General features: G+C 43.9%; 1 protein-coding gene across 1 annotated transcript in view; it reads left to right on the top strand.

Annotated features, from left to right (window-relative positions):
* GALNT10 (polypeptide N-acetylgalactosaminyltransferase 10) overlaps window positions 1-20188 on the top strand; it is a 103641-nt gene that overhangs the window by 48790 nt on the left and 34663 nt on the right. The window contains exon 4 of the mRNA XM_090064751.1: window positions 3650-3816. Within this exon, the coding sequence (XP_089920877.1) occupies window positions 3650-3816 (167 nt within the window). The remainder of the gene's footprint in view (window positions 1-3649; window positions 3817-20188) is intronic.

Genomic DNA, 20188 nt, shown 5'->3' with positions numbered 1-20188 from the left:
TTTTCGGAGATTGTAAGGCTGGCCATAAAAACTGGTTCTAGCTGAACTGTTTGGATTTGAACTCAACATGTTAGGATGTCTTTTCCTTTTCATGAGTCATATTTGACTTTGAACTTAAAGGAGATTCTCCTTGGCAATTGGAATAAGTCTTGAGTGAGGATTTAAACCTTTTCTACTCAAAACCCTGCAGTGCTTTTTAATTGTAGAGTGCATGTGGTTCTTAATCATCTGAAGCTACCTTTAGCTATCGAATGCAAATTTCATCTATGAAAAGCGGCTTGGGGTTTTTTTTTTCTCATCCTGATGGCAGTAATTTCATCTAAGACATCTATACTTGAAAGCAAATTAGACTTGAGGTTTTTAAAACTTTTTTTTTTCTTTCTCAGTTTTATCTCACTAAATCTTAGGCTTTTTCAGGCACCAATCAGAGCAAAAATGAGCAGCCTGTGCAGATGCCTTCCTCAAATTATAAGTATAAAAAAAAAAAGGTGTTAATCCAGTCCCTCATAACTCATCATTTTGGGAGTGCAGCTCAAGTATTTGAAAGGAGAGGGATCAAATGGAGCATGTTAGGAGATCTTGTCTGGTTGATCTACTTTGAAAAACCCCTGAGTGAGCTTCAGTGAACTTGGACTCTGCTCAGCTTCTATTTATTTGGGATTGTTTGGGGCTCAGAGGCTTTCTCAGTGTTAGGCAATGCCAGTCTCCCTTCACCTGACAATTTAATATATAGGCTCATCCCTAATGGCGCATAAGGGGCTGATGCTGACTCCTCACTACTATTTCCTTTCCTTTCTCTGTTTAAGATGTGGAAGTTCCAATTCCAGTCCCCAGTTGAAATTAGTAAGTGAAGTGTCTTGGTCTCCAGCTGTTTAAGCTGTCACAAGTGATACCAGGGTAGGGCATTCAGTTGTCTTCACCATGAAACAATCCCATCTCTTTCTTCAGTCCCATCTTACTTGCTACTTACCTCCTTCTCAGCTAATAAAGGAGGGAAGGACCTGATGGACAAAAATTTCATCCTAGAAGCAGATCCATCCCATGCACTGAAAGATGGGGATCCCTTAAGGAGAAAATATTTAGCAATCGTGTAAATAGTCAGTGCTATATACTGCAAGAACAACTTGGAAGGGATGGGGGGAGAATGGAGCTGGTGCAGGCAGCCCTGATTCTGTTCCCTCCAAACTCTAGTGTTTCACTTGGCAATCTTCATTTTGTGCTTTGCAGTATTTACTGCACGGAAGCCTGTAGTGACAGGACGATATATCTGATCCATTGAGCAGGGTTAAAATAGAGCTAAGGTAACAGGTTAATAATTGAAAAATCAAGCTGAGAGTAGCACTGAAAAGGGGAGAGTGCTGCAAATCCGTGCAGCATTTTATAAATACTTAATCTTCCATATGCAAACCAATTCAGGGCAGCTTTGCAGACTTCAGACAGAAGCAGTGTCTGAGTTAACTGGAAATGCTTCCATTCATCACAATATAAGGCTTCTGATCCCTGCTGAAGGGAACTTCGGCAGTCAGCAGTTGGGTGACCAATCGGTCGTTTCAGCAAAAATGCACCGCTACTGCTCTTGTGCACAGAATTAAAATATGCCTTTTTTTCCTATTGCTACTGCCAGTAGCAAACTGTATTTTTGTACAGAGTTGAAGTGTAGTTGGAGGACGTGAGCGATCTTAATGAAGTTGAGCCAGTTTTTCCCACCCTCCCCCAAATCGACCATCTGTAGTCTTCTCTGTCTGCAGCGTCAGTAGAGAAATGGCTGTTACAAAGCAAAGACTATTCCAGGAGGATGACTGATGTGCAGGCTTTGCTTGTTGTACCCAAACTATAAACGCTTAGCAAAGAATGAAGGGACAGGGTTTCCCAGTGCTGTGGAATTTATCGTTGATCACAAAGTTGCAATTGCTGAATCTTCTACAATTATGCAGCAAATCGTTTATCTCGTGCAAGTTGGCATGCAGACCAACCAAGAGTTGCACAAGCTGTTATAAAGACACAACCTTCTGACCTATGCTTTATAGTCATCACTTGTCATCGACAGTAGTGCGATTGTGTTAAGACCATAAATACGAATATATTAATACAACAGAAATGAATGAATGGAAGATTCCCCGAAGGTTTCAGTTATGTTGCTGTCGCTATCTACAAAGCCATATGCGAGTCCCCAAGAGGTGATTCAAGCATTACTCAGGTACACCATCAATTTTTTGAGCGTTCATTGCTCTGTCTGTATTTGTGAGGAATGATGCTGAGTGCTCCCTCCCTGTACTCTGCACTGCTGCCAGCCAGCCTGCTTAATGATGGCTGTAATGACAAATGTGTTGACGCTGGCCTCAGAAGCACTCTTCCAAGTGGCACCTCCTCCTCCTACCCAGAGGCTCAAAGCTGCAAGAGAAAGAGATGCAATTATTTTGTTGCTTGTCTGTCCGTTGGTGGTAAAAATTCACAGCTTTCCCCTGAGCCTGTCAGAGCCCATTGGCCCTTCAGCCTCATCTGTAAGCGCAGGAGGCTTACAGACGAGATCCTAACAACCTGAAAGCCTGCCTTGTCTCTCCAGGTATTAGCAATGCCACATGGCTTGTAGTAAGAGGAGTAGGTAGACTTGATGCCCAATCCCTCAAGCCCCAGCTGAAAACCGAGAGCAGCAGAGAACCCTGCTCCTCTTTGCAAGCTAGTCTGATCATTTAAACGCAAGGAAGAAGAAAACTGAAACAGACCTTTCTGATCAGGAGGAAGCAGCTGGTTGAGCAGGCCTTGACAGCCCTTGGAAGCAAATCCAGCTCTTTGGAATATGTTTGCAGATGGAAAGAGGTTGGATAATAGGTGCTGTGGTTGGGTGACTAGAGGCAAAGCATGGGTTGCTTTCACAAAGGTTTGTGTTTAACCAGGTTTTCACACTACCCTGGAGATATTTGCCCCCTTTGGTTTAATAATAGGTATCCTCCTGAATGGCAGAAATTGGTCCCTGTGACTGTCTACAGGAATGCATTCCTACAGAACACTATCCCAAGTTAGATGTATAGATATAGATCTGTATCTAGATAGATAGATCTAGATCGTTATATTAATATTTAACTTGGGATAGTGTGGGTATATGTATATATAAATAATAGTGTGTGTGTATTTCCCTACCTTTTGGAAAGCAGCTGCTCAGGAAAGTCTCCATCCAGCTTGAAATGGCCAAGTTTCAGCTAGGTGAATATTAAAAGCAAAATTATAGTGTGGTATTAAGCCTCTGAAATGCAGGCCCTTTAAATTTGGGCAGCACTGAGCTTCTCAGCCTTTGAAATGATTCTTTTAGAGAAGTTGGTCTTTGAGACTTAAAGGAGAGGAACCAGAAAGTAGGCAAAAGACTTCTGTGTTTCGACCTATAAAAGAAGCTACCTCTTAAAAGCAATTTTGGCTGGTGATGAGCTATCTTTGCACCTTAAATTTTCTCAGGTTAATGCCATTTAATTTTATGGAATGGGTACTTTTAGTCTGTTACTATAGAAAAATCACCACTGACTGATGAGAGTGGTGCTTTGTGGGTAAATATCCTAGCTATAATCGGGTGTTGAGGATTTATCCCAGTAATTGCTGTTGCAGTTCTGGTGAATTTTTTTTGCTTAGCTCATTGATACTTTTTTTTATCCATGTCTAGCTGCAAGAACAAGCTGTATCTGGAGAAGCTCCCAAACACTAGCGTGATAATCCCGTTCCACAATGAAGGATGGTCATCTCTTCTCCGGACAGTGCATAGTGTCCTAAATCGGTCCCCACCTGAGCTGATTGCGGAGATTGTGCTGGTGGATGATTTTAGTGACAGAGGTACAGTACTATCTCCCCTTACACCTACCTGACAAAATCCATAGAAGTATATTGTAGGGAAGCAGTTTGATATTTGCTGTGGGCCAAGCGTTAGGATTTCAATGTCCCCTGTGATATTTGCTAGTAGCATTAAGCCTTAAACCAAGATGAAAGTTGCATTTCCTTTTGCTGCTGCATGGCTTTAGTTGTTGATGGCATCAGAAGTGCTTCATGGTGCTGCATAAATGCTTGGTTTGTTGCTAAGTAAAAAAAGATGCATGCACATTTTTTTTTTCAGCACGTGTTGGCATGTACGATGGAAGATCTGCTCCTACACACTTCGCATGCAGTTCCTTAAATGTTGATTCCCTGTTTGCATTTTGAGTTTTTTCTTCCCCTGTACAAGAGATTTGCGGTTTTGGTGTGAATTTCTGAAGCCCATTTGCCAGGATCAGTTTTTGTGCGTTAACCTCTGTAGAAACGTTTGGAAAATCCACAACACGCATGTCTTGGCTTTGTATCCTCCACACTTGCCTCCATTTCTCCCTTACCCTTTCATTCCTCTTTCAAGTGCACAAAACCTCAAGGAGTGGAGATTGCACTGTCTGAGAACATTTGCTAGAGTTGGTTAAGTGTAGCCCGTAGGTTGGGACTGACCTCCCACTTGCCTATGGCGTGCAAGTGTCTTGTCTCGGCAAACTGCTCAGCAAGAATTTTGCGGTGCAACCCTAGGGTGAACAGTTGCTTTCTTCCCATCTTTGTTTCTACAGACCCATAAAATTGTTTCCTGCTTCTGCCCTAATTGAAGTACAGAGAGGCAGATTTGACACCTTGGGACACATAGCCACCATAAGTTAAGCAAGTGGCATACGTGGCGCATCACCAGAAAATACAGCGAGCCTTGTGGTTGCAACTCTGGAGCTTAATTTGCACTTGTGCCAGTCTCATTACAAAAGATCTTATGCTTTCTGAACTGTTTGGGCCACCCTGTGCTATGCTGTACAAATTAAGCTGTAGCTTAAGTAGAAGGGATAAAATAAAGGCTAGTAGCTTTTATGCTTCATGGCATAAAGTGACTATCATAGGAAAGGATTAATTCCTCACCCTCCAGTGTATTATACAGTTGAAAACCTCACGGACTTTATACTTACTGATGCATCCAGCATTGTCCGTAGTTGGAGATGATAGAGCAGCTTTGTTGGCTCATCTGACTGGTCTACTAATTATTCAGTTTTCTCTATTTTAATTCTTAAAGAAGATAAAGTCTCCAGCTTATTTGCTTCAAGGTTCTCTTAAAGCTCTTCTATACAGATGTGCACAAGGAACGCAGGGCTCTGTTTTTGAGAGAGGTTTCCAAGGGAAAAAATCCTGAGGTGAGACATGGCTCCTATGCTTCTGAAATGCATGTAAAAAATGCCCTCTGAAACCAGCCAGTGCATAACTGACCTGTCCCATTGCCCAATAGCTACACTAATTCTTCTGAAGTGTAACTTCCAGTAGCTTGCGGGCATAACATGGTACTTTTGAAAAGCTCATTAAGCTGTAGTTACATGGCTTCGGTGACATTTAAAGCATTTTGAGACTAGGAAGAAAATGCGCTTTCAGTAGGACCTCTCTGCTGCTTTTCAGTGTAGCACACTAGAGGCAGGTTAGTTGTAACCAGACCAAACACCAGTTTGATTTTCTACTGCCTGGTTAATCTTGCACAGGAGGACGGCTTCTGTCTAGGATAGAGAACATTTTTGTTTCTCTTCAAAACTTCATTCTTCTGTTCTGCACAGTGGCTTTTCTTGCTGGCTTCATCTGCTTTGACACCAATTGGTATTCTCCCTTAACCTCCCTGAAATGACTGCCAAATCCCTTCCTCTCTCTTTAAATAGAATTCTTCTGAGGAGGCAAAAGCAGCAACAAATCCTGAAATGGGCAGCTTGGATTCAGTTGTGTGCCTCTGTATTAAAAATTCATCCAAGACTGGCCCTGGGACTGAACAGTCAAAAAGTGAACAGCTGAAAAATAACTGCTGTGCATCTCTCCAGCAAAGCTTTCCCCTTCAAGTATTTAAAGGGCTGTGTCGCTTCACTGGGCTCAGCCCCAGTCTGCACACTGACATCGCTACAGGCTTGCCCGAACGTGAAAATGGCTGAGAATCGGAGACCGTGCATCTCGAGACTTATGACAGCTGGCTGGGCTGTGCCAGCACGTAAATAAGTGGGTGAGAGCGGTTGTATGCAAAACCCCCAACTTATGATCTGTTTTAAATCCGAGCAAATTCAGTCTGCTAAAATTTGAACACTCCTAAGAGTTGTGAGTAATGGCTCAGAGCCTTGAATGAGGCAGGTCTGGAAAAACTAAAAGTGACTCTCCGGTGGCTGTGCCAGTCATTAGCCCCATGTGCTTCTGCCAATCCCTCCCGAATTGCTGCCCTCCTTTTAATGCTGTTGTGATCAGGACTCTCTTGTGAAAAACATGGTATAAATAGTGAGTGAACCTTGTTCCAAAAAGCTCACAGCCCACAGAAGAAAGGCACATAGCAGGTGCAAAGAGCAACAGGCACACAGTGGATGTGGAGCGGGGCAGGGGTTCATGCATATTTGTAGGGATTTTTTTTAAGAGGATTTTGTCCAGAGGTCACTCCCGTAAGCAGTATAATAAAATACTGCACTCTGCAGCCGAATACTTGAGTTTTCTGAACTTGAGAGCACCTGTGCGCTGTCTCCTTGATTTGTCTTTTAGTAACAGCCCTTTAAAAAGCTGCACAGCTGCAGTGAAGCTGGTTGGGCATGGAGCCCCCAATCCAAGCATTTTGTGCTGTGCTGCTGAGCACAGGGCTCTCCCACGCTCACCTGGGCATTTCCCTGTTTCTGGCTCAGCTGTGCCATTAAGTTAGTGCAAGTTTGTCTGCAAAGAAAGATGGCTTACATTTCTCACTTATTTTTGTGCCACTTTCTTTTCTTTCTCAGCTTCTCCATAGATAAGAAAATCTTTATATTTCAGGATAAAATGCTACAGCAAGGGGGATCCCATTTACGATTAACATAGTTGGTATGGAAACGTGGCGAGAACAGCCACAAGTTATTTTCCCTGCCAGATATTTAATATATCTCTTTTCATCCATGTTGAGCTTCCAGCTGAAGGAGCGCTTAGGAGTTACTGGTGCCAGGGTGTACGGGGAGATGGGGAAGGCGACTGATGAGCTGGCAGAAGTGGTTATGAAATGGAAGAAATACAAATTTGGGTTTAATTGGTAGCTGCCATACTGCGGTCTGCAGCCTGCCATGAGAGCCAACTGCTTTGTCGTGTACTAATGGAGCTCTCAAACTAATGAATCATGGAAGTGTCAGCAGCTATTTATTTCTTAATTTGCTGGGGAGGGAGACAGTTTTGTGACCTTTAGCACTATACATTTTTCAACCCAAAACAGGTTGCTCTGACTGCACCAGGCTTTTTTAATATCTTGCAGGGAAAGCCTTACTAAGCAGGATTTTTGAAATGTTAAATTTCTCACTCCACTACCTCCTTCTTTTGCAAATACAATGCTCTGTGCTTTTCACCCCTGCTGCTTTCCTATGCCCATAGCATAATGGAGCCGATCAGAAGCTATTCTGATCAAGCACATCAGCCAATAACCCATGGGTTGATCAGGATACTCTCTAAAAACATGTTGTTTAAATGGTCACTGTTGGAAAGTGCACTTAAATATTTACTGAGGGTTTTGCACCATTGTGGGAGTGCCCAGCTTGCTTTGCTGCACTCTTAAGTTGCCGTTCTTGTTGACACAGGGCCTCTTCTTTGGCCTGTTGTGTGGAATTTGTGGCCCTAACTTTCTTCACCATGTTGTCATGATCCAAAGAGGGATTATGAAACAGTAGTTAAAACAATTAATTTAGCCTCTCAACTCTGTTGTTGAAAAATTGTGACTTGGAGCTGTTATTTGAAATCTGCTTCTACCTCAGGGGTGGGCAAAATAAAGCCCAGGGACCGGATCCAGCCCGCCAGGCCATTCTACCTGGCCTGTGGGGCCCCTAAAAAATTTAGAAAATTAGTATTTATTTGCTCCTGGCTGCCTGTCAAAGATGACAGGAGACGGGGGCAGTAGGACCCAGGGGATACCAGTGGCAGGACCCAGCAGCTAGGCCTGCCCAGCCCCACCCCACCCCCAACCAGAAGTCCCTGCCTAGCACCAGAGAGGAAAATGTGGCCCTTGACAGCTTGCCAAAACTCGGTAAGCGGCTCTCCACCCGAAATAATTGCCTGCCTGTGTTCTACCTGGACACAGCTGGTTGCCAGCATTTAAGCCACATTCCTGGTAAGGCAACCAGAGCATTATAGTCCTCATGCTGTTTCCTGATGAACCAAAACATCTGTATGTCTGTTCCTGAATAGAAAAGAACGCTTTCCTTAGGTGCTAGAAAAGCACCCTTTCCTTGGACACATTTGCAATAATTTAGCAAGTACCACAAATGTTTGACATTTAAAGTAGATTCAGTTGCTTCTGTTAGCTGCAATGGAGGAGCGCTAAAACGTCGTTGGAAGATGGGGCCCCAATCTGTCCAGCATACACTTCCCAGCAGACACTTTGGTATTCAGTTGAGTGTGCAGGTAGAGAGACTTAACAGGACTCGTGCATTTCCCAGGCCCCACACACATCCACTTCATTATTGCAGGTGCTCATAAACCTAATAGCATCAGCCCTTCTGGGTGAGCAGAAAATCCAGATGCCTGAAGCATGCATCATGACTTCAGAATTCCTGATCATAAAGCTTAGCTAAGGTAGCTCTACATGGATTTATGGCTTCATGTTTTAATTTCAACAGTGATTCATTAATTCTGATCTGAGTTAAATTAAGCTCTTTCATATCCTGGCTTGCGGAACACTAATTACATCCCTGTGAGCCTATTGTTATCAGAATGGCCTTAAGTCAACGAAGAGTCTCTTTTTCTTCCTCCCCCCTCCGATGTACATCATGCGTCTCCTGGGGACGGTCAGATGTCGAATTTGTTTGCCTTTTGATTGCTTTATAATGCTGCTGACTGGTAAAGGTGTCCATACTACTGTATGGGGGAGGTGGGCGAGGAGTTAATATGCAAACCAGCTTTGCTTTTGCTTGGGTCATGGCCGAGGGAGCTAGTTATTTCTAGGTCGCTGGTCAGAGCCAGGTCCTGACGGCAAAAGGTCAGAAGCTGTGATCCACCTGTGCCTCTTGGTCCTGTGTGAAGCAAATAGTTTGTTTCCTGTGTATGCCTGTGCAGTTACACCATCCGTATTGCATGAGCTGTCCTCTTGACTGCATTTCCACCCCCAGGAGCTTGCGGTTAGTTTACAAAGGGACTGAATGGAAATAGGAGTAGTATTCGCACTGCCAGCAGCATGTAGACACAATGCAGTTACTCTGGGGTCATTTGCTCTGGATTTTCCTCTCCCAAATTAGCTTCCCTTAACAGGTACATGCCTGCCAAGTTGGGAAGCTACCCCTCCTATGCTGAGGTTGCGCAGCCTGGTCTGACGGACATCAGCCTCTGGCTCCTCCTTTCTCCTCCCTTGTCTGTGGAGCATCGTAGCACTTGCAGCTGGGGAACACCCCGTGAGCTACCGTTATGTGCCAGCAGTCAAACTCTTCTGTCCCGTCGGTGGTGCGTGTTGTTCGTGTTCTTTCACAAGCAAAAACGCTTCCAGCCGGGGACGAGACTTGAACGCCAGCAGTGCTGTTTTCATGGAAGGGGAAACTTTGGAGTTAGTGAGTTGGAACATCTTGGAAGATGACACTAAATTAACTGCTACACTTGTGCCTGCCCATAATTCTCATTGCCACACTTATCCCAGAGAAGAAGTTGAGTCAGTCATCAAGAAGAAAAACAATCTAGGGGAGCCTGTGGTCTCTGAAATGCTACAGTAGTTACCGGCATATAAATTTTTCTGTCTGGAATGAAACAGCCTCGGATTTGGCAGCCTCGTCGTAAATGCAAAACATGGTGTATTTCTCCCTGTTCACCTTTCATAGCACTGGAAACTTTTAAATTATTCAAGACGAAGCTTTACTGTCTGCTGGAGGGCTGTGATGTAATTGCTGAAAATCATTTGAAGAGCTGTCTTGCTGTGCAAGCTGGCTTTTTTAAAAAAAACACACCATGTGCAAATGGAAATGTATAAACCACGCGGGGGGTTCGCAAGCGCCTCTGATAAATCCTATTTATTTCACTACGCAGCTCAATAGAAGAGAAATCAATGGCTTTTGCTCGGCATTGAAACTCTGTACATCAGTCACATTTCGATGCTCAGTCACTTGCCCGATGACTAATGTCCCTCGCTTTTAATGCAGCTCGCTCGCTTTTAATGCAGCTTTTGTGCAACTGGCACAGCGTGCAAGATTTGGGGATCGCCCCTTGTTAAGGAATGAGAATTAGAGCATCACTTAGGACTCATGGCAGTGTTGTACCTTTGTTTGCACAGATCAAATATGAGACTAATAAAACTGAGAGCAGGCGTTCAAAGTGAGCTAAAAGGTCAAGTGAGGGGAGAGCAAACATGGTTGTTTTGCTTTTTTTGTGTGCATGTATGTTGGTAATGGTCAAAAAAAGGGGGTTTGGGGTAAGTGCAAGGGATGGGACAGCAGTAACCTAAGGTTTTATTCCTGCCTCTGGGACTGGGTGGGGGCTCTCCTTGGGTAACCCCTTGACCTTGCACCTCCTGGAAGCTGGAACTGAGCTTTTTCCCTCTCTGTTGCCTAAAACTGACACTTTCTTTGGATCCTCTGAACTTTCTCATCTACCTCCAAGAGGGTTTTTTGTTCTGTTTTTTGCTGTGAAAATACAGCTGGAGAGTCATGGGAATATCTGTCCTTCTAGCCTCCCCCCACTCCCCATTCCCACCACCACCCCACCCTGTCGCCTTGCCTTCACCACTTCTTCCAGGTTTTATTTCAACAGCAAGCTGTGTTGAGTATTATAGACCTTGCCATTTACTGGGGACCTCGGTGCTCTAAGTTCTAGTTGCATATTTGTCCCAAAACTTTGAAAAGCATCTTGAAAATGCTCTTGCCACCTCGGGGACAGCAGCTCTTTTCTCCGTTACCGCCTTCTGCATACTCCGGCCTCGTAACCCTTTCCAGCTTTGCCCCACGTTCTTGCCTTGTTTGTACATCATTCAGGGGAAGGCCCGATTTACCTTGGGTGGCTCTGTCACCCGTTGGGCCAGAGATGCTCGCGACCAGTCCCTTTGTCCTCATTCGTCTTCTTAGTCTCCTTCCTTCCTGTCCTCTTAACAGCGATTTTTATAGATGCACAAAGAGAATTGCCTGAATAGGAAAGCCGGTGTGGGCAAGGCTGTTTGGGCAGTTGCAGCCACGTGGTAGTCTGCTTTCTCTCCAGCGAACCCAGGTGTCAGAGGCGGGTAGGCGCTGTCAGAGGCAGCATGCCTCGAACCTACGGCCCGTCTGACAGCTGCGCAACATCAGGTGTGTTTCGAAGACGGCCCGCGTCCATTAGACGTGAGTGCCGGGGTTTAATTGAGAGAAACCATGTTTTTAATATCTCAAATGGGGAAAGGTTTAATGCTTTAATTTCTTTTTAATCTTTAAATGGAATGGCAAAGGATTTACCTAGCTAAAAGGATTATCTTTTCATCTGTAGACACAGCCATTTTACAAGGCCGGCTTTTCTCTCTCTCTCTTAGATGCACTGGAGTGCATGCGGTTAGTACATCTTTATAAATGTGCAGCAATTATACTTAGATCACAATTGCCTGTTGCCAGTTTGTCCTTACTAAATGTTGAATTAATCCTTTTAAGTTTCTTTTTTTCTTTTTTAACCCTTAAAATGCTCTCCACTCACCATTGATGTAAATCACACTAACATGGTGCCTCTTCTAAAAATGTTTTTTATGCCAACAGTCTGTTTTTTTTTAACATTATTGTATTCTGAGTTAAAGGATGTCAGCCTGTCTTTATTAGCAATGCCTAGTAACAAAACTCTCAGTTACTGCTCAGAGGTTGCTTTCTCTAAGGACCTGTCAAAAGATCAATTTCCTTTTCTTTTTTGTAAATTAAAAGTCAAAGAATGAAAGCAGTTGTCTTCCCTTGGGAAGTAGTTCTAGACTCCTTCAAATTTATTTTGACTCCTAGAAGGCTCCTGGATACGTTTTAAAGAGATGTGTGCCCTTGTCTTGTGCATGCCACGCTTGATTGACACTCTCGGATATTGAAGGAAACTGGAAATATGACCAAATTGGACATTCCTAGGCTTGTCTTTTATACAAGTGGATTTCTTTGTTATTGTAGAACATATTCTTGCTAATATTTTTGTGTCAAACCACCAGCCTCCCATTGCCTGTTTCTGGGCTCAGTACCTTATACTGAGATCTGACAGTGGGTGTGAGAGGTAGTTAATCGCATTAGTCTGAAGTCAGGCAGAAGGCAGGGAAGAGATGCACTTTATAGACTAATTAAATCGGAGACATATAGCCTAAGCTTTCATGAGCCTAAGTTCATTTCATCAGATGCTGTGAAAGGACTCGCACAAAGCAGCACATCAGGTAGAAAGTGTGATTTGAATAGAAAAATGGGGTGGACAGAGGGGGCAGGATGGGGAGAGGCAAACAAGTAATAAACCTGTAGGGGCAAAGGTTTCCCAAAAGCTAATCTGGGTAATGGGCTAAGAATCGGTAGTCCTTGTTTAGACCACACCTAACACAGTCCGGTCTGTGGATGGCTCCTTGTTTTGCAGCTTCATAGTTGGGTTTGCTTTTAAAGTTTTGCCATATAAATCGGAGGTCAGCGATGGAAAGTCCAGGAAGTTAAAGTGTTCTGCCACAGCCTTGTGTGTCTTGCTAGACTGGACGTCAGATTGATGTCCATTCACTCGTTCACACGGAGGTCTCTCCGTCTGCCCAACATAGACAGCAGAGGAGCACTGTCAGCAGGTGACAGCATATAGGACCTCAGAGGTGCAGGTGAATGAGCTTTGAATGTTATGATCCATGTTGTTCGGTCCAGCTTGCATTGCAAGGTCTGCTAGTTCAGTGAGAATCAGGGTTTACTTGCCTGTTTTTGAGAGATGCCGTTCAAGGTAGGGGGGAGCCTGTCTCAGCTTTGTTCCTTGTGACTACCTTGAGACGGCCGTCATTTTCCAGGAGGGGTTGGAGGACGCGAATGATGCATTGAAGCTGGGGCTGTAGATGACAACCAGAGGGATTCTGCTATTGCCCTCGTCGTGCAGCTGGTTTTGTAGGTGGGAGCAGAGTATTGGAGCCAGAGTTGGTGATCAGAGCTGCAATGATCTGAAGTCGTACGCAAACACTGCAAGCCCTTAAGCGCTTTAGAAGGAAGGTGCTGCATGCATTCACCATTTGTGTTAAGAAAGCACTTTTACCGGTGTGGAGATGGCTAATTGAAGGTTATGTTCGGTTGGGGATCTCATCTTCAAAAGGGATCATTGCTGCAAGTCTAATGAGCCTCAGGCCCATAAATCACCTGAGCACTTTTTGAAAATGTTACCCACTGTCTAGAAGCAGTGGTCATTCTCTACATTGCAGCAGCATTGCTCAGAGGCAGCAGATCACTTATTGGCACGGTAGTAAAATTTGTGAACTAAGCAAGTCTGGCATCCTGGGGTGTCCCAGCTAAGTTAGCTAACGGTCCAGCGTGGATGCTTGCCTTGCCTTGCAGAGAGTCTAACTAATTTATTCTCCCCGTCTCCTCCCTCTGACTGCTATTTTATAGATGTGACTTTAGATTCCTGTTAATAACCAGTCGATCTGGCACTGGATCCAAAATCCACTGTAGCAATATGATCTCATTTGACAGACATTTCATCTTGGAGTAATAGTGCTTCATTCTTTATGTGAACTCTTCCAACCTAGAAGATGGTTAGTATTATTTCTGCGCCCAAATGTGCGTATGCCTTGACAGAAAGTCATTGAAATGAGAACTGGAGCATTTAAAATCTCATAAATAGCCAGAGAGCATTAAAAATGTTGTCTGGGTTCCCAGGCATGTGAAAGGAGGCGCGAGCGTTGAGAGAGCCCCCATTATCTGTTTCCTAGCAAACGTGTTGCAAAGCCAGGTATGTGCGTTTTATACTTACCAGCAGTTTGCTTTTTAGTTCACTCAGATAATTAGTGAAACATCAGTTGCCCGCTGCTGGAAGACTGTTCAGGAGAGGGGAGCTATAGGGGTGGATAAAAAGGGTCCCGGTTTATTACAGTCAAACGATGTCCTTCTAAGCTAATTACCATGCCGTTGGAAGGATGTCTGGCTAACTAAGCGAGATTGTTTTGAAGCAGGTTTTTCATTCTTGTTACAGCTTATTAAACATCAGCTAACGACGTTGTTTGCTGCTGTGAACACTGCTATGTATGTAGCTTCCATTAGTGGTGGATTGTAGCAAAACATCTTTAATTTATTCACCTCACCTTGAAGTAAGTGTCCTCGTCTGCTAGAAAGAAGATAGTGGCATAACTGCCAGCTGCAGTTCAAATCAGTACTTTCATGCTTTACAGAAGTTTCTTTGTAGCAGTTGATTAGAAATGTGATGCAGGCACCCTCAGTTATATTTTATATGTGTGATGTCTATTATCGATTAATCATAGTGTGTTTTCTAAACGGGCATTACTGGCAGCCTTGGTAAAGCAAGAATTGTAATGCAGGGGTTTTGATAGAAGCAGCCATACTCTGCGGTGGAGCCCCTGAAGTTGGTTGGTATCAGCTCCATTGGTCCTTGCCCCCGTCACAAAGTTTACTTGTAGGTTGAGTCAGGAAGGAGAGGGGCTCCCTTTCCTATGAGACGCTTGGAAATGGCAAGAACAGTAGAGCTCTTCTAATCAGCATTGCAAATCTTGGCTCTAGAAACTTTTGCTTAACAGCAAATTTGTTTAAATTTCAAAGCCAAGTTGTTTCAACCCCCAAATGTTCTTTAATTAAAAATCTTCGCATCGAAACTGTTGGAATTAGGGTGACACTTGGAGAAATCTTTGAAAAAAATCCCAACTTGCTCTGCTCATAGCTGCTACAAAATCATTGCATAATCTGGTTCAGGTTGCTGTCCTATTTCAAAATGCACTATGTGTGGTGCTCGTGTGATCTCCCACGGGACAAGCTGGAAAACACCACAGGCCAGAACAGGTTTTAAAAAAAGAAGAAACAACACATGGGATTAGGTCAAACTTAATAGCTTCCTGCAAACCCTCTCAGACCCCTGGCCTTATACTATGTGGTTCAAATGAATATGGCAGGTGACCAGGCACTTTTTATGGTTTAGTTTCTGGGCATTCTGGTTCTGGTATCAGCGTGGGTTGCTTCAACCCAAGACGCACTTCAGGACTGAATGCACTTACATATGACAGATGGGTCTTTCGTTTGGTAAGTGCCTTGGATTTCTGCAGCTTCCCCTTCTACTAGCTATCTTTGTTTTCCAAAAATGAGTTAAGAAGGGATAGTAAAGGAAAAAAATCTGTTTTTGAAGAAAATTGTCAAGTCTTTTCCAAAGCTATAAAATCCTGCTTTTGACATGGCAGTGTTTGCAGTAAAGTGTCAGATGTTTGACTGAGGGGTGTTTTGTTTTGTTCTTTCTCCTACCAGATTGGTTATCTTTCTATTTGCCAAATAGTATTTTCCGTTTCTAACATATGGAGCACAATCCAAACATGGCTTTGATTTGTTTTTTTCCCGTTTGTGGATATTAATTAAGTTAGCATACTCTAATAATTCCTGGTCCTGTAACAGAGACTGTGTTGTACCTATAAAGCAAAAATCACTGTAAATCCACTATTGCTCGTAGATCTTCCTGTGCCACTTAAATATGAAAAGAAGTATTTAAAATCTGTTGCCCCATCAGAGCACAGGCAGGTTTAAATTTTGGACCTAAATTGCACATTGGAGTTGCTTCCAAGTAAAGTTATCCTGTCTCAAGGTTGGTGCTCTGAATAGATTTTTTTTTTTCATTAAACACATGTGCTGGTTTTAAATTTTCCATTGCTGCATTGTTTTGGATATGGTCCAATCCCTTTTGGTAAGAAATCCTGAATAGAGTTGGTAAAAGCGAACAGTTGCACCACTGGAATCAGTAAGGACTGCCTTTTGCAGAAAGCTTGTGCAACTTTCTAAGATTTCTAATCCCCAAAAGCTTGAACAACTTGCAACATACTCTTAATACTTTAAATGTCTTAACACTTCATCTGGAAATCTTCAGCTGACTCCCCCACATCCTTCCCTGCCCATCTGGGCCTTATGCTGTTACTCTGAGTTCAAGGAGCAGTTAATTTTCTTTTTTAATGGTGAAAGAGCAGGTAGCACTGGCTAGGACCAGCTGTTCTCGTGAAATGCCCATTTGTACCAGCTCCACTGTCACAACAGGCCATTCCTTTCTCCCTGGGTTTCTAATTTGTTTCTGAGTCTGTTTGAATCGTGTGAAAATCATGTCTAGCTCTCTAAACACCCAGCTACACCACCAAAAAATCTGAGGGTTTTTTCTGACGTCCTTGATACACTATCAAATATTCAATCTTCCAGTATTTGGTGTTCATCTTTAATAGGTGCAAAAATGTAGTTGTTAATGCAAAATAAGGGTGGACGGTTTCTTCAGACTTGGGATAGCTTGATCTCTCATTCTTCTAACCCAGTTGCAGGAGCGTTGAAGACACCAAGCATGGATACCATGGGCATCAAGTCATGGCTCAGACTATTTTGATGCATCAAAGCCATCAGCATTACGTGGTCACAAAGTGTTTAGGTATGGGAAAGAGATGTTGGCATTGGATGGGAATGCACATATTCCCTCTCATTAAAGAACTGGCTAATCAGGAACAACTGTTTGGAAAGGGTTGAGGGGTCACTGGACATAAATGCCAATTCAAGGACTCTGAGAGGGACCAGGTCTGTATGAGTCCTTAGCACTGGGTGACCTATGTGCTATACTCTGACATATCAAATGCATTCACAAGCTGAAAACAGGACCAGTCTCATTTTTATGGCAACAGAGAGTATTCTTTTGAATGCTAAAAGCAATCAGTAAAAAAATAAGACTGCTTAACCACGCATAAAGATCATCTTTTTCTACTGACTCCATTTGATCTGAAGCAGCTTTTAATTGTATACTTCAATCTTGATGTATATTTAATAAAACAGGAAGGGAAATGAAGAGTGCTTGTTAACTAATGAGAATTTTAACTCCAGAATAAGTTAGCGGTGTTATGTGTTTTCCCTTCATGGTACTACGACATGGTGATTAGAATCGATGCTTACAGAAGCTATGAACGGATGGAGCCAACATAATTGGACTTTGCTTTTTCATGATCCGTTGATTTCAATGTGAAAACTCGAACAGCGGAAGGATAAGTAGATATATAATTTCCCCCCCAAGAGAGAAGAGAAAACTCCCATGGGAGTGTGTATGCCTTTTATCTCTTCCTTGCATCTATTGAGGGAGCAACATGGGTATGCCCTACAGTTGGGAGTATTTCCATGCTCTGTACCCGTCTACAGGTTTGTATAGCACCTATTCATGCACTATCCAACCAGGGTTCATTTTGTTCGAAGATGACCAGAACTGGATGTGGAGGAGATGCATCTCATTTCACAGGCATCTGAATCCTGATCTTCAAGACTCGTGCCTCTTGTTAAAGGAAAGGCTTTGTTTCTCCTAAATACGGCTCTAAAGCATGCCAACCTGGGCTGGAAGGAGATGAATCAAATGTGAAGATCTTCAGAAATTTCTTGTCCTGTTTAATCTTAGTCCAAATCAGCCAGGGAGTGGTGATGCCAGCAAGCTCCTTGGTCAACACATGTAAAGGTTTTTTGGCTTTCTCCCTTCCTCCTCCTGCCTCCAGACCCACCCTCCTGTGCTGTGGATGGGGCATGGAAGTCAAGGGCTCCTGAAGCAGCTGCAACTCCTCTGTGACTTGCCCCATGTTCACTTGAATTGCAAATCCCGTGGAGGGCTCGACTTTCATGCGTGCGGTTCTGCGGTAGAATCCCCTTCAGAGAAGCAGGTGTCATTATTTCGCTCCATCCAGGTGAGCACGTGTGGTTTCTATGAAGATTTGGCACAGAGGGCTGAAGGAAAAATGGGAAAGGCTATGAGCAGCTTGATCACCTGCTATTATTGGAAGTGGTGTTGACCTGTTGATTATTGAACCAATTTATTATCCTCCCCACCAACGGCATAGAGCATGAAAGAAAATGAAGAGTAGCGTAGCTGCCGTCTGTTTGGATAAGAGCGCGTTTCTGTGTTTAAAAGGATTACTCATCTTTGCCAAAACAGGGGAGAGAAGTTGATTTCAATGATGAAATGCTTTTATTTCAGGGAGCTCTGTCTTGCAGATGTGTGATTAAATTCAGGAAGGGGAGAAATCCAACCTTCGATTGTTGAACAGCACCTTCGGCCCACCCAAGTATCTAAGTAAATGAAACCATTTGTGATCTTAAAAGTATGCATTTGGGAGAAAAGGGGCAAACCTGGGAGGTATAATGGGAAAGCAAATGAAAAGCAGGCAGTTGCATTTTAGGTTTGGCCAAAGCAACTTCTGGAGAAAATGCAGCTTTCCACTTTGGCTGGAATTGGCACTGCCGGCCTGTGGCAGAGGCTTGGAGCACAAAACAGGATCCATATCAGTTCTGTTCCAGCCCCCGTGTCCCCTTGATGCTGTTCAGCTTTGTGCAGAAGCAGTTTTCTGGACCTGTAAAAGCACAGCTTGGCAGTCGCACCGTATAGTGCTCTGACAGCCCGCTCTTTGCTGATTCCATACACACCAGAAACGATGCGTTGCTCCAGGATGCAAGAAGCTGGCCATTATCAAGGAGATGTTGGCCCTCTTCCTCTTTCAGGACAGCATTTTCTGAATGCAAAGTGCTTGGGGGCATATAAATTTGTATGGTGGCACTGCTGGGCAGATGCATTCGAGGAATGGAAGGTGGAGGCTCCAGCAGATGAAGGACGCAGCCCGTGTTTGCTGCTGCGTCAGTCTTGCAGGTCAAATTGAATGCCTAAAACTGAACTGAAAATAAATTTCCTCCTGGCTGTCTAAAAAAGGTGGCGAGGTAACTTCTCCTATTCTCGAGCTGTAAAAACGCAGTATACCTAATGTTTTCAGCTGACGTGCACAAGGATGGAGTTGTTTCCGAGACGAGATCAAGGCTCTTGTCAAAGTTAATACTTTGCCCTGTGTTTCCACTCCACTTGGCAGGAAGCAAAGGGATTTGAGGGGCTGTGCACACCTGGCCTTGGAGCTCACACCAGCCAAAGCACTGCCATTTAGCCCAGTTTTACATGTGTCCCTCCTCAACAGGTGGTGTTTTCCTGACTAGATTTCAAGTGTTTGCACCACTGAATCCATCCATTGTGAAGATGATTGTCCAAGTGCAATGGGATGAATGCACAAGCCAGTGGTGGAAGCCATTTGTGGTGTAAAGTTAATGCTCGAAGGCTGAGTGATGGGGAATTGCACAGAGCACTTGGCTCTCTTCCTCTGAAACACAAAACCAGCAAGAGCTGATGATGCTTTATGGCACCTCAGCCCTATTGGTATCTGTTAACAGCAAAAGTGCATTCCCCATTTCCCAGCCTCTCTGCTCTGTTAGCCAAGATCCTGTGCTTAAGTCTCCCTTGTGATGCATCTTCCCCAGCCCTTATCCCTCAGTGAAGAATAGCACCTTCTCTCTGAAGCGCAGGCCTCTTTCTTGAAGCATCTCAAGTATTCATCAGGCCTGACACAGCTTAATTTTTCAAGGCCCCTTAAGCCAATAGCAGCAGCCGAAGGTGGCATGACTGCAGCTCTCCTGTAAAGTACAGCATGCGTATTCTGCGTTGCCGTTCGAGGGACATACAGGTCTATGAAGGGCATGCAACTGATGTCATTCAGTACTGTTTCCAAGCATATATTCATTTGATATTTCATACCAACTATCTCCAGCTCCCGGCCTGTGGTGAGATGACCTGGCGAAGCTTCACGTAGCGGCCTGCTCTGGTCTGCCAAGCTGCTTGGAACCACACGGAGCCCAAAACGGGGATAATCCTTGGTACCTCCAAAGCAGCCCACGTGAGGGGAATATCTGTTTCTAAGTCAGAGCAGTGGCAGAACTGCTGCTTAAAACCATGTTGTAAGGCAAAGGATTGCATGCTCTCTTTCTCTAGCTCCTTTGTGAGAAACCAACTTACTCAAACTCCCATCACAGTAAAAACAAGTTATCGACCCACCCCTGGGTTTGAATGGGAGTCAGCAAAGGCAATAGCTCAATTATCCTGTGTGGCAGCGTGATGTGGAATGGACCCAGATCGATAGTCAGATGCCGACTTGGCACAGTTGGCAATGAGGAAATATATCGTTTATTCTTCTTACTTGCCAGCTGAGCCGGGGGTTTTTGTTTTTGTTGGTTTTTTTCAGTGAAATCGGGTTAAGACGCATCAA

Source organism: Crocodylus siamensis, chromosome 10, assembly GCF_052110815.1.
Source record: "Crocodylus siamensis isolate JL-2025a chromosome 10, ASM5211081v1, whole genome shotgun sequence".
Taxonomy (NCBI): Eukaryota; Metazoa; Chordata; order Crocodylia; family Crocodylidae; genus Crocodylus; species Crocodylus siamensis.
This window is presented reverse-complemented; position numbering and strand designations above follow the sequence as displayed.